General features: G+C 35.6%; 1 protein-coding gene across 3 annotated transcripts in view; it reads left to right on the top strand.

Annotated features, from left to right (window-relative positions):
* The window catches only part of FAF1 (Fas associated factor 1), a 203,682-nt gene extending 197,210 nt beyond the window's left edge, over window positions 1–6,472 (top strand). Inside the window, exons 19-20 of one of the 3 annotated variants that reach the window (XM_063297914.1) lie at window positions 3,712–3,818; window positions 4,874–6,472. In XM_063297914.1, the coding sequence (XP_063153984.1) occupies window positions 3,712–3,795 (84 nt within the window). In that variant the 3' untranslated portion in view covers window positions 3,796–3,818; window positions 4,874–6,472. Of the gene's footprint in view, window positions 1–3,683 lie in introns of all 3 variants that reach the window. The other 2 variants (XM_063297915.1, XM_063297913.1) reach the window with 2 other exon arrangements.
* The last annotated feature ends 7,067 nt before the right edge of the window (window positions 6,473–13,539 follow it).

Below are 13,539 nucleotides of genomic sequence, written 5' to 3'. Positions count from 1 at the left end.
TACCAACTTCATTCCCCAGGATCCCATAGAACTAGAGACATTCTTAAGAAGTGGAAAGCCACAGGAAGCTGGAGCACTTGGGTATGACTTAAAGGACAGCTGATGGTGGTTCGATATAGTGGAAGGAGGAAGGGCTCCTTCCGAAGGGGATGAGGAGGGGTTTGGGAGGAAGTCAGTGTGGCTTTTCCAAATGCCTGCCGAATATTTAGAGAAAAGTCAATGATTTGGTGAATGACAGAGGCTAACAGAGACTATATGTTTCCTGAGTTCTGAGAATTGTGAATTCAGAGAAAGTTTCTTCTTTCAGAATATTGGTTTGCGACCAGATACTTGGGCCAGTTACTTACCTTTTAGCCTCCCAAGTCTGCTCTTCTCAGAATGGGTATTTTGTTACTGTCTTTGCCATCATGTCAGCCATTTTGTGAATTGACAGCTTCTATAGCAAAATGATTATGATGATGCTTTGATGCTTTTACAAAATTTCCAATGTTCCCACCAGTCCAGATGCAGCCACAGAATCCTGTTATTATTCAGAAATAAATGCAGTCTTTAAAATCTTTAAAATATCTCTCATAGCACAATGCTGTTCATGCCTATTCAGGGCTTACTACCAGTTAAATGGGCAAAATTATTACAGTCTCAGTCTCCAGACTGAGCAGGAGCTGGCTGCTTAAATAAATTGCAGAGGTAGCAATTAAAGTATCCTTCTTGCATTATTTTCCAAGGCTGGTTAGAATATGAAAAATAATTTTTACAGAAAAGGAATTACACTGTAGTTTCTTTGAAACCACATCTCATTCATATATGTAAAATTATAAAATGTCCTTAATTGCTGATGTTAATGTGATGCCCATGTATGCAGAGATCATGGTTGTGCTATGGATTATGTTATGAAACTGGACTTGTTGAAAAGCATTTATAAGAATATTGTCACAATATGACAAAGACTTGTTGACATCCTACTTTGCTTCCAAAATCAGGAATAGGCCTGAGATTGGACTTTTTCTCTTGGCTTCTTTTCTAATTGATTTAAGACCGTTTTCACGGTCACCCTGGGTATTGGTTGAATAGACCCAAAAATATTTTTATCATTTTTATTATTGCTTGAGGGGTGGGGGTGGGGGAGTTGCATACCTTTTAAGACATTTCTTCTGGTCAGACAAATGTTAAAAGATTCTATTTTCCATGCTAAAGCAATATATTTACATACCACAAATAACAAAGTAAATGCTGCAGAAGGGATCTAGCATGATAATTAAGTACAATGACGACCTATATGAACAGCAAATGCCAGGGAGCTAAAACAAAGCAACAACAGCTTTATTTGTTGACAGATGTAAGAGCCATATTGTTAGTTAATTGGGTAATGGTGTAAACATTTGCAAACTATGCGGTCCCTAGGTGTATTAAAAAAAAATCAGCAGGCACTCTGAAAATCCAAGGTGAAAGACAGCAAATCTCCTTCTAGCACAGGTACGCAAGTAAATCTCCGAAGTTGAAAGCATTTGAGAAAAGGACATCATTCATAGTTGTTATTAAGGGTAACTGGAGTTTGCAAATCCAAGAATTCTGATTAGGATGTGCATCGTTAATCACACTCAAATGAAAAATAGGTTTCCATCTGGTTACAGTCTGGAGGATAGTGTTCATTAACCCAGTCTTGCATTTCGAACCAGTTTTTGCCTGATACACAGAAGACATTCTCATTTTACTTACCTTTCGGTGATTTTGCAATACAGGCGTTGTGGGATTTGGAAAGTGAGTGGATTTAATTAGCTACAGCCTTGAACTAAATAGAAGCAGTGAATTGCTTTTCTCAGGTGCACTACCCTTGTTGTCCGGAGAATGAGCCTGTACTATAGTAATGAAATGTTAAGGCTTCAGTTAGGAAACAAAGAGCTTCCTCCCTGTAATTGCAAACTCCAACTCAGCATTTTGGCTGTTGTGTAAAAACGTAGTATCTTTTATGTGATCATAGCTGCTTAGCTCTTTTAAGTCACATCGTTTCTGGAAACCAGGCTTTCTTTATAGAAAAGACTCTATTATAGATGGTTTTTCAGTGGAACTTAAAATACTTTATAATTATCTTTCTCTTTACAGTGTAATGATAATATAAATGTTTTAAGGGATCAATGATATATGATTCCAGATTTCAAAGGTTAATCTCATTAAATGGCATAATAATAAATATTGTGCTATAAGTCTATAATGGACACACTTACCTATAACTGCGTTTGTGCATACAGAAACTAGGTTGTTGTCTACAGAGGCTGGTAACACAAAAGATGCTCCAACTTTTCAGTAAACTGCATTTTACTTCTTGTGGCATTAATATATGCACTTGGCACATAAAATATAATTAGCACTATCAATTTTAACTGTAGTTTCTCCTTCTGTTTTCCATCTACCAAAGATATTGTGTATTTCATTTAAAGGTTTAAAAAAGGCTAGAAAACTTTATATTTTCAAAAATGGTGGAGAAATAATATTTCTTCATCCAAGCAGATTTTGGGGTCCAGGGTGAATCTTTGCACCTGATGACCCGATTTCCATATATTCAGACTGCTGCTACATTCCATCTAATGTTATAGCAAAATGTAGAAATGACTTAAGCATACTTTTCTCCCTTCTTCTGTCTTGGCCAAGCTTGAGAATTCATAGATTTACACACTGTTTTGTAACCTTAGTTTAACCTAATAAAGATGCAGCTGTAATGTGGATTTGGGGAGTTTTTTTCTGGTCAATGTTCATCTTTTAAAAATGTAGATATGTAATACAGTAGCACAAGATAGCTTGCAAATTCTTTACGTAATAAACTGTAACAGCTCTCCTGTATTCTGATGTATTTTAAGTGCATCAGGACTGTACACCATTTGGGGGGCAAGGATCACACAGCCTTTGAGTATCATGCCAAGACCAATATATATAATGTGGTTTCATTTAAACGTAAACTACATTAAATCAATCAAAGGCAATTCATGTTATCATTTCCCTTGCAATTAATAATTTTTCATTTCTGTAACATTTATACTTAGAATTCAGCAGAAACTTTTGGAATGGCTCAGGTTGCACGCTGTGCACTTTCACACTAAATATTAACTGTTGGAAAATCGTATAGCCTGGATTTGCAAGAATACCGAAGATACCCAGTTAAAATCTCTGTCATACAGTAGAGTTTCCAGCGATGCACCTTTAATCCAAGTCCTAATAATAAATGCAGGAAAATATAAGCATAGAATAAGATTTTTGTAAAATTGGAATGGAATAATGAATTCATACCGCAGTGCTTTGCAAAATGAAATAATTACATGATCTATCTCATATATGCACTTGGAACCCAATTAAATTAAGCGAATAACTTTGGTTTGTATATTCTATAAACTGTAATGTCTTTTCTGTCCTCTGAATGTATAAAAATGTCAATACATTCGTCAGAGTGAGATGTGTTTCCAAATGTTCTTAGATCCTATTTAAAAAATGCAGGAAAGCTCTTGGCAGGTAAGATGAGGGATACAGCTAACAGTATTTATTTTGATTTTGTATGTTTTGCTGCAAAGGGTTATTTCTTGACTCTCATAAACCTACCAGCCAACTAACAAGCAAACAGATCAAACTAGTTGTAGAATGTTTATTAGTCTGTTTCTGAAAAGATAACTGAAAGCTACCTATACTTTTATTTTCAGGTTTTCTTGTTCTTTTTTCTTTTCACAGGTAACCCAGCTGGATCCAAATAAATCATTATTGGAGTTGAAATTGTACCCTCAAGAAACGCTTTTCCTAGAGGCAAAAGAATAGACAAAGCCAGATTGGAGGACTAAGTAATTATTTGATAACGAATAAGGCACGGCGAACGCTTTATCCAAATCACTGTGTCCTATCATTTAAGTCAGATCAATGTCCCAACTCTGCCTCTTTCAAGAAGCTGGGAAGAATGAATAAACATAGCTCCTTAAAAATTTCCCATACATGAGTATGTGTTTTCAACCTCATTTAAAAGAGCAGAGAAAATACTCTGCAACAAACACTGAACACTATGAGTCTGTTGCTCACTTACCATCTGGCTTTTGTTATAATTAATGCACTGTTAAAATGTGAGTGATTGTCCAGTAGAATTTTTACTCCTCAATTACCCCCTTTTTCACCAAGAATTCTTGGACATTTCTGCCTGTACTTTTGACACTAGAATACTGTATATTTGATATCTTGCTAAACCAGTGCTCTTATATATGTGCATTTTCTTTCTGTGTTTGAAATTCGATTTTGCCACCTAATTTTTTTAAAAGGCAGAAAAAACAATAAATGGGACATTTTCATCCTTGGAGATTAAATAGTATTGTAGTAGTAGAAAGCAGAGGGTGTTTTTGTTTTCCCCTGTACTTTCTGACTCTTTCATAAGATGTAAGGTTTTGTTTGGAGAAGATAGCTTGACATATATGCAAGATATTTATTTACTGATTTTTATTTTTATTTTGCTTTGGATCTCAGTCCAGATTCAGTTTGGGGAGTATTTTCCATTACATTGCAATGTGCTGAACTGCTGATAATGTGAGTACCTAAATAATGTTTTAAAAAAGGGACTGTAGTGAATGACTGGTACCCAGCTGACAGTTCAGAAATAAACAGGTATTGGCTATCAACTTCCAAAGCAGCACAAATAGTAGACATAAAAATTCTTTGCTCATCACTGTAGAAGAAATTACAGGACTCTTCTCCTCCCCCTCTCTTGTTTGTTTCATTTCATTTTGCTTTTTGCTTTTTTCCATTCTGACACTGGTTTGTATTATTTTTCTTGCAGTTTTTAAGCACCTTGTTTGTTTCACCAAACAATAAAAATGTAAAATGACAGTGTATTAAGAAACGTTTCTCTTTTCAGATTTTGATTATGGACCCTGAGAAATGTGTACTTCTATCCAAGGGGCTGGTCCTAGAGTTTGGAGCATTCAGATCAGCACGCTGCCTAAAGCTACATCAAAATAGTTTTGTAAGCTTTTTTTTTTTTTTTAATAGTAAACTACAGACTCTAGGCCTAGACTGTGACATACAAAAGCACCGTGGAAAACTCAGCTTCTAAAGAATATATTGGTTTTCCATTATTTCTCCATTTGACATATCTTCTTTATTGTAGCAGACTGCCACCCTATTGAAAGAATTAATACAAATTGGAAACAAAATTTATGCATTTCTTTCATCTAATTCTCTTTTGAGTGGAGTAATGAAATTAGAGTATAACTATTTTAAGTGTTTAAGGGTACAGATATATTATTTTTATCGAATATGGAAAAGGTGTAGAAGTGGAGGAATATGAGTCTTATAAAATTCTGTTAGTGAATTCACATAGGACATATATTAGAAGAACTAATGTATTTGTGTCAACTGGAATTGTTGTATGTGTGGTATGTTTTAATCACCTACAGTACACACAAATAAATAAATAAATTCTCAAATTGCCAAGGGAAGAAAAGGGTAATGGAAAAACTCAACTGCTTACCTACAAGTTGAAAATGGAGATAACAAAGTTTTTTTTGATACATAAGTAGGAGAATGGAACCTAGCTTATGTAAAGAGTATAGGTCCCATGGATTTCATTTAGAAAAAAGGGCATGCTTAATTTTTTCAGGGGAATCAATGGGGCTTCACAGTGCTTTACAGCATGCATAAAAACTATTTAATCACCAATAACAAGGCTGTGATGTACACATCTTAACCAAATAGTCCCATTATTGTAGAAGCAAATGGATTTTAGACTGTAACTTTAATTAGCAGATATTGAAGATGCCCTTTCACGTTGTTTATTTTTCCTTTTAAATATACTTTTTGCTGAAATGTCAATATGCATTGTATTGGATACAGAGGTGACCATCTGGGAACGGAAGGGTTGTTTCTGTTGGCAGGTTTTCAGAAGCATGGGAAACTTCAGTGAGCAGCAAGTATCAGGGAAAGTTGCTTTAGCTAGACATTATCTTTAATCAGTTTTTAAAGTAAATTTTAATCTCCTTCTGATCCATTCTGTCCCATGCTTCTCTTTTACCCATTCTAACTTCAGTATTTGTTTATATCAGATGAGAAAAAAAAGTGTCATTTGTCACAGCTTAAAAAATGAGGTCCTGAACTGAGGTACAGACTAGGCTCTAGATTAGCTCAATATGTGGTTCTTCTGAGTGGGAGTTTTCAGTGAATTAAGGCAAATGTCTTGATGGTTGTCAGAAATGATCACTGTTCCATATTTCAAACAATTAGTTTCCTATATCCTTCCACAATTTGATCAGCATTTGTGGACACGTTAATACTTTGTGGCTGGTAATGTAGAATCCAACATGACATTGGTTTCAGTCTCCTTTGTGCAATCCAGTTATCATTTTGGCCACATAAAAGTGCTCATCTACTGTTGCTGTTCTCTTTGAATCAGTGAGTCATCTTCTTGGAGGGCTGCAAAGTTATATCTTCCTCTTGAAATAAAATATTGATAATGATTGCTCAGTTCTCCATGTTTGGATTTTTAATATTTGTTACCATTTTTAAAAAATAGTGATTAAAAAAAATACTTTGCAGATGTGGAGCCATACTGCTGTTTGATCCTTTCATATCAGTAGTATTTTATAGGCAATTTATTATGTGCCTCCTTTCTATTTTATAAATACACATACACACATACATAATTATCCTACTTCAGACACATTATGCAATGTGGAAAAGGCCCTAATGCTGGGACAAGTAGAAGGAAAGAGAAGAAGAGGATGACCAGCAGCAAGTGGAGTGACTCAATTGCAGGGGCTGTGGGTGCACCATTGGAAGAACTGAAGGACCGGGTTAGGGACAGATCATCAAGGAGAAAATCTGTGATCGCTAGGAGTTAAAAACAACTTGATGGCACATAATCAGTCAATCAAGTGTGTGTGTGTGTGTGTACGCACAGATTCACCACCTCCTTATTTTCATTATGCAAGCTATTACTGCACCCAACAGTTACATGGTTACTGTACATTATATCTTGGATTCAACTTTTGTAACATCAGATCTTTCATATAACTGGATTATCATTAATATCTTGAATGCATTAGTATTAAATCTTAAGGAATTATTTTTGTCAATTAATGCAGTTGTGCAGTGAGTTCCTTTTCCCATTCAGTATAATGGGAAAATTGGGAAGTCCTTTTGGCGGCAGCAAGTACAACTTCTAATATTCCTGGCTTTTTTATTTTTAAGTTTAATTGATATTGAAGCAGATGCAAAACCCAAGTATGTCTATTCCGTTGTCTTCATGTATGTTCCTTTTTGTTCATTTAATGCAGGTTAGATTTTATGAAACTGCCTTTTAAAAAGTACATTTTAATGTTACCTTGTGAAATTAGAAGTGTAAAATAAATGTGTAACTAGAAACAGTTGATACTGTAGAAATACTCGGGTTTCTATAGTATCTAATTTATGCTTGTCACAGAAGATGCAGTAAATATAGTTTTACTCTTCTGTGTGAATAAGAACATAATATTAATCTAGATATCTGAGACGCTGACTAGCCCAGTGGTGAAGAGTGTTGTACTCTTTCTTGTGTTTATTAAAGTGTTTGATGACATGAGAGGGAGGCCCATATGCTCTTAATTTTTTTAATTATAATTTGATTATAACAGTATACAATTACTTATAAGCTATGATCCAGTATGGTACTAGTCCCACACAACTAAATCATTTATATTAAAATATGTAGCCTGCCTTCTAAACATAATTTTATTCAAGAATGTTTACAACTTCACCATTCTGCATAATTTTAAAGCTCTAAAGAAAAAAAAAACACTATAACTAGCTGTGGCCTACTGCCAATTTCTATCAATCTCAATTGGCTTGGGGCCTGGCAATTTCCAAACAAAGCAAAATGTTGGGCGAGATGACTGCAGAACCATCACCATATTCTTTATTATACTGATATGGCCTTGTCTCAATGGATATTCTCTAGACAATAATTAATACAGGAAATGCAGAAAAGAAATTTTATCAACTTTCTAATGGATGGAACATTTGGTCATTCACACAGATCTCCTGGGTGAATAATAATGACTTCATATAAGAAGACGAAGGGCTATTCCAGCACCTTACATTATGCATGGTAAACAATTGACAACAACGGCAGTCTTTTCAGTACAAGCATCATATGCTCCTAGCTGCAGTATTTTGCACAAACTGCAACAGGAATATTTTTCAAGGGTTGCCCACATATAGCGTATTGCAGAGATAGTGACTTAGTCAAAGACATGGATAATTTCTACCAAATCTGAGTGGTTCAGGAAGGACACAGATCATTCACTAGTAAATGTAATTATGCAAAGACATTCCATGTTGCAGTCACCACCTATAAATCCAGTGATAGCTAGGGATCAAGGAGTATTTCCAGACTGCAAACCTGTTATTTTAGGGAGAATGCAACCCCATTCAAAGCAAGCTGAACCTCAGTCCCTAGTCTAGTTTCTATTTGTCAACAGCACCACTGTCATCTTTGGATTTAATTTCAACTTATTCCTCAGCATCCAGCCCTTTATCAAACTTAGGCAAGATTCAAGAATACTCATTGCTTCCTTGAAATTGGATGGTAAAGAAATAGAACTGAATTAAGCTGGAAGGTCATCCTTCTATTTACCTGGTGCCAAAGTATTCTGGGCTTTATAAAGGAATGCAAGTTATTTAAATGATGCCTTAAAATGAACTGCGACGTGGGCATAATGTAACTGAAACACCCAGTTTCTCATTTTTGGACTTCTTTTAAAGACAAGTGGGTGTTTCAGTCACATGAAGATACAGATTCAGCATTGCATTAAGTTAAATGGGAAGCTCTTAAACATAGACAATTGTGTGCAAGCCGTCTTCATAAAGAAACTGGCATTGTGGTGTAGCTGGCATAGTGGGTGAAGCTAATAAAAGTAGCTTCTTGACTAGAAAAGAGTTGAGCTTCTAATGACAAGGGACAAGTGAAAGTGATCAACTGGGTGGACTATCCACTGCAAACAGTGCATTATCTGAACTAAATTTCATTGTATTTCAATGTATATTAGTCCATTACTGTACTAAACCTCAACTGAACATTGGCTCACCTGCACCTGATGGAAAAGAGGGACACTGCAGGGTGTCATCAATATACTGGTAATATCTCAGTACAAATGTTTGGATGATCTATCCTGCAATATATACATCATAAAATGGAATGGGATAAAGCTCTGTGAAACCAATCTGGTAGGAGGAGTGGAAACATTGCCGAGTGGGGGTTCCATCAACCAGGCAAAGAACTAAACAAGTGGTAAATTGTTGATAATATTGAAAGCCACTAATATGGGAGAATTAATGGGATCACAGTTCTCTTGATCCTTTCATAGCAAACACCATCCCATAGGAATGAATGAATGGTTTTTGCTTCCAAACTCAAACTCAGACTGAAGTCTGAATTGAAATTGTTGATTAATAAGTATGAATGAATTTATTTGAAATAGCATAGATGACAATTTCATCCAAGAGTGATTGGTCAGACAACCCCAGTGCTGCTGGGTCCAATGAATAATAAAGAGTAATAAAGTTGGGGGCTGCCTTCAACTAGTACTCCCTTCAGTGCTGGACTGCCCTCCACCTCTAGTCTGTCTTTGCTGTATTCTGTTTCAAGTCTCATTCCTATGGCTCAATCATCACTTTTCTATTAAATGGGATGGGGGTGTAGAGCAGAGGGGCACCTGATATCAGCCTTTCTTTTTCATGCAGATGTGCACCAAGAGGCAAATCAGCTTTGTATTTGTGCTTCTTTATACTGATTTGCCCTTCTGGATCACAGTCAGCAATGATATTTTTAGGTCAAACTGAGAATAAAGGAACAACTTCTTTTTGTATATAAGCAGCAATGATCACATGCAAATTGGCAAATTATCCCTCTAGTTCATCACATATATGCCTGTGATTCTGCACAATTGGGAATTATTTATTCTTTAGGAAAGACTGTTTCTCTAAAAAGGAAACCATGTTTGATCAAATAATTGAAGAAATCAGATTATTGTCTTGTCCCTATTTTCAGGGGACAAAATCTGATTTCTGCAATTCTCTGTTGATCAATTTAGAATATAGAAAGCAGAAAAAAAGCTCAATATATATTTAAAATCCCAAAATCTCTATGGAATGGTAAAAATGTGACAAATTATGTACCGGATAAAATTCTGTTCTGATTTTTTTATGTGTTTGTAGACTAATGTTTAAACCCTGTGCTGTTTCAAATGTGTGTTTAAGCATACATCTATTCATATGTGTGCATGGCAAAGCAATTAATGTAGAAAGCATGTTTGATTTGATTGTGTGTGATGGAAGATTGAGAAAATTAGTGAAGGATACAAGGATGATGAGTTCTGAATATGGGACAAACCATTTTTTCATGGTTATCAATAGTGGATCTGGAGAGGGCAGAATGGACAAAGAATAAAATGAAAGAAAATGCAAGTAAAATAGCTTTAGAAAGAGATGGTCCAAGCCCTGTATGAAAAAGAAGGTAGATTAATGAAGGTAGATTCCAACCAAATTAATACAAAGTAGACATGGAAATTTGAGGTGCAAAAATGAGCACAAGGGGAAAACATTGCATAATACATAGGAAAATAGTTGCAAAGAATGTAATCAAGCTAGAGTAAAGAATACACGTTTGTAGGAAAGTGTTAAAAGTTCAGGGGGTCTTTCCATTATATCCTGAACATGTGCCACAGGGAGGCAACAGATTGCTGCTTTGGACTCTTCAGGAGGAGGCCTCCAATTGCCATCATCTGTTGTATCCTTTTTAGAACAGAGGAATATATCCTTCCCTTTGAAGAGCTTCTCCAGTCTTCTTCCTCAGTCCCTGAGACTTATGGTGCTGCTCTTCATCCATGGATCCAGAAACACCATCAATGGTCAGCCTTCAAAATCTAGTCTTATCTTTAAGAGATTATGATTTTTTTTAATTACAGGAATAATCTTGGTGAGAACAAAATTCTCTTTTTTCCAAATTATGCTCAAGAACTGAAAACAACTTGGAACAGACTGCTATAGTATTAGATCATTGAACTGAGCGATTTCCAGAACTTTAGATCCAACCATTAAAACGATTCAGTCAATCTCTGCATAGCCTTAATTTCTTCTTTTCTTCACAGATATTGAGAACCCTTAAGCTGCTTGTTTTTCTGAAAGTGGCACTTTCACTTATTTGTAGGCTATTGATCTGATTTCTGATCAATGTAAGATGGAGCAAATCAAAGGATTGTTTCAGCATTCACTTGTTTTTCCAACAATTGGTAAGATTTTGGCCTTACTATATAGCCATCATGATTAATAACTATTAATAGTCTTAACTTCCATAAATCTAATTTTCTTCAAAAACGATCTAACTTGGTGGCCATCACAACCTCTTGTAGTGCATTTTATAACTATGCCCTGCATGAACAAGTTTTAACAATTTAGTCAGTGAGTTGGTGCCTAATTTGTTTTAAAAACCACACACGTTGAAAGACTTGTGAGCACTTTGATGCTGGATCAAAAATGGACATAATGCTCCAAGGATGATGGAGAAAGCAAACTGAACATAGTAAAGTTCCATGCTTTCAAAGGAAACAATGAAACAAACATCACAGATCCATAGCACTACAGAGGTCAAGTCTGAAATAGATTTCTTCACTGAGTTTCTGATATAAAGGTTTGCTGTCAATTAACAGGATTTTCTTCCATTATCAAATATTTTGTGTCTCTGAAAGTAGACATAGATTTGAAAGCTGCATATAAAGTTATGCCTTGATTTATTTATAGAATTTCTATTCTGTTTTTTAGTGATTAACTGTCCAAGATCATGAGTACAGGTGAAAGAAGTCTTAGAAATTTGAAACTAAGTCTGTATAACTGGAAACACCATTTTCACCACATTCTTAGCTACACAATACAGATGTGCAGCCAAGAATTAAGTTGGTTGGAGATGGAACCATTCCAACTACAATGTCCCCTATCCTCCCCTCAAACATGCATGCATGTTAAAGAAATAGATGTGAACTTCACGTAAGTGAACCTTAGAAGTCAACATACAAGTATTTTTAGCCTTAGTAATCAGCTTCCTATATTGAAATGTCTATTTGAAGACGTTTCAGCAGAAGTATATTGTTCTAACTCTGTTACTAATTTTTAAACAAAAAATATACTGCATGTCTATAAGCCTAATCCTGCAAAGCCGTTGTAATTACAGAAGTGGAACAAGGAGCCACACTGTCTTGTGCCTAACAATAATATAAACATGCATTGGCAATGCCTGTCCTCGTGCCATGCTCCCATGCTGTTGACTTTGTTTCTTCCCAGCCCTTGGATCAGACAGCTTTAAGTTGTCCTTAGCTGTCCTTGTGTTAAAATAGGACTTTCCTGTTTATTCCAACACTGTCCAGGGATATCCTAAATAGGTAACAAAATCTTTAGGTCTTGTTATCTTGGAGGGAAGTCAATTGCAGAGTCTGGGAACAGAGGCAAAAGAAGGAAAGTGGGAACTGGCAAAGAGGGCAACAAATGTCATGCCAGTATAGTTTTCTGCCAACTCAGTGGAAAAAGACCCAAACTGTCCCATGAACACAAACTTAGAGATAATTATAGATTTTCCACCTATGTAAAACTGCCACAGTTTAACCTACTGCATTTCTAACTTTAAGATAATTAGCTGTTTATTACCATATAGATAGGAAAGTAAATAAGAATGAGACATTGTCTAGCTTAAGGGCCATGACTGATTGTTGCCTTTAGATGCCTTGCTTAGACAAAACACAATTTATGTGTGGCTGTGTGCAGTTCAATGAAGCTTGAGACTTCCATATACAACTGTGTGCTTGTTTTGGTCTTGGTGGGAATCCAAAAGGATATACAGTATGTGAATCAGATTGCCATGACCTAAAGCAGAAGACAAAGGCTTGAATGGACCTTTGTTGGAAAATGTAGAGAGCTGCTGTCAGTCAATGTAAATAATATTGGGATAGACAGATAACATGATATGACTCAGTATAAACTGAATTTCTATATACTTCCATCCCAACAAAAATTCCCTCCTTTTTTCACTTGCTGTTGATGATAATAATGATAACCACATTGAAAGGAGGCACCAACTGACTTATGCAAGCCATAGCTATTTGTCAGCTCTTCAAGGTAGATCAAGTCAGGAAACAGATTCTATAAGATGTACTGGAACTCTATTGATATGCAGTGGGCTATAGTAGCAGAACCTTGAAAGCCTGAAAGTGTTTGCCTCCTTCCCTCACTCACTCTTAAACCAAAGAGAAATAAGGAAGAATTAAGTTTCTTTCTAATGTTCTCTTCCTATAAATCTGCTATCTGCTCTATATATCATCTCCAAGTTCATCTTTATAGTTTTCTACATTATTGCTAAGAACTTAGAAACCTTTTTGGTGCTTGCCCATGTCTGAATTTGTAGAAAGGTGTTGGCAACCTCTTGATCAAAAAGACAATTAAGATTTCTAACGATTAGGGTTATGAGTGCCAGATACCCGGAATGCTACAATGGCAGTTTAGTAA

The sequence above is a fragment of the Candoia aspera genome, chromosome 3 (assembly GCF_035149785.1).
Source record: "Candoia aspera isolate rCanAsp1 chromosome 3, rCanAsp1.hap2, whole genome shotgun sequence".
Taxonomy (NCBI): domain Eukaryota; kingdom Metazoa; phylum Chordata; class Lepidosauria; order Squamata; family Boidae; genus Candoia; species Candoia aspera.
Note: the sequence above shows the minus strand (reverse complement) of the source record. Positions and strands in the feature narration are given on the sequence as shown.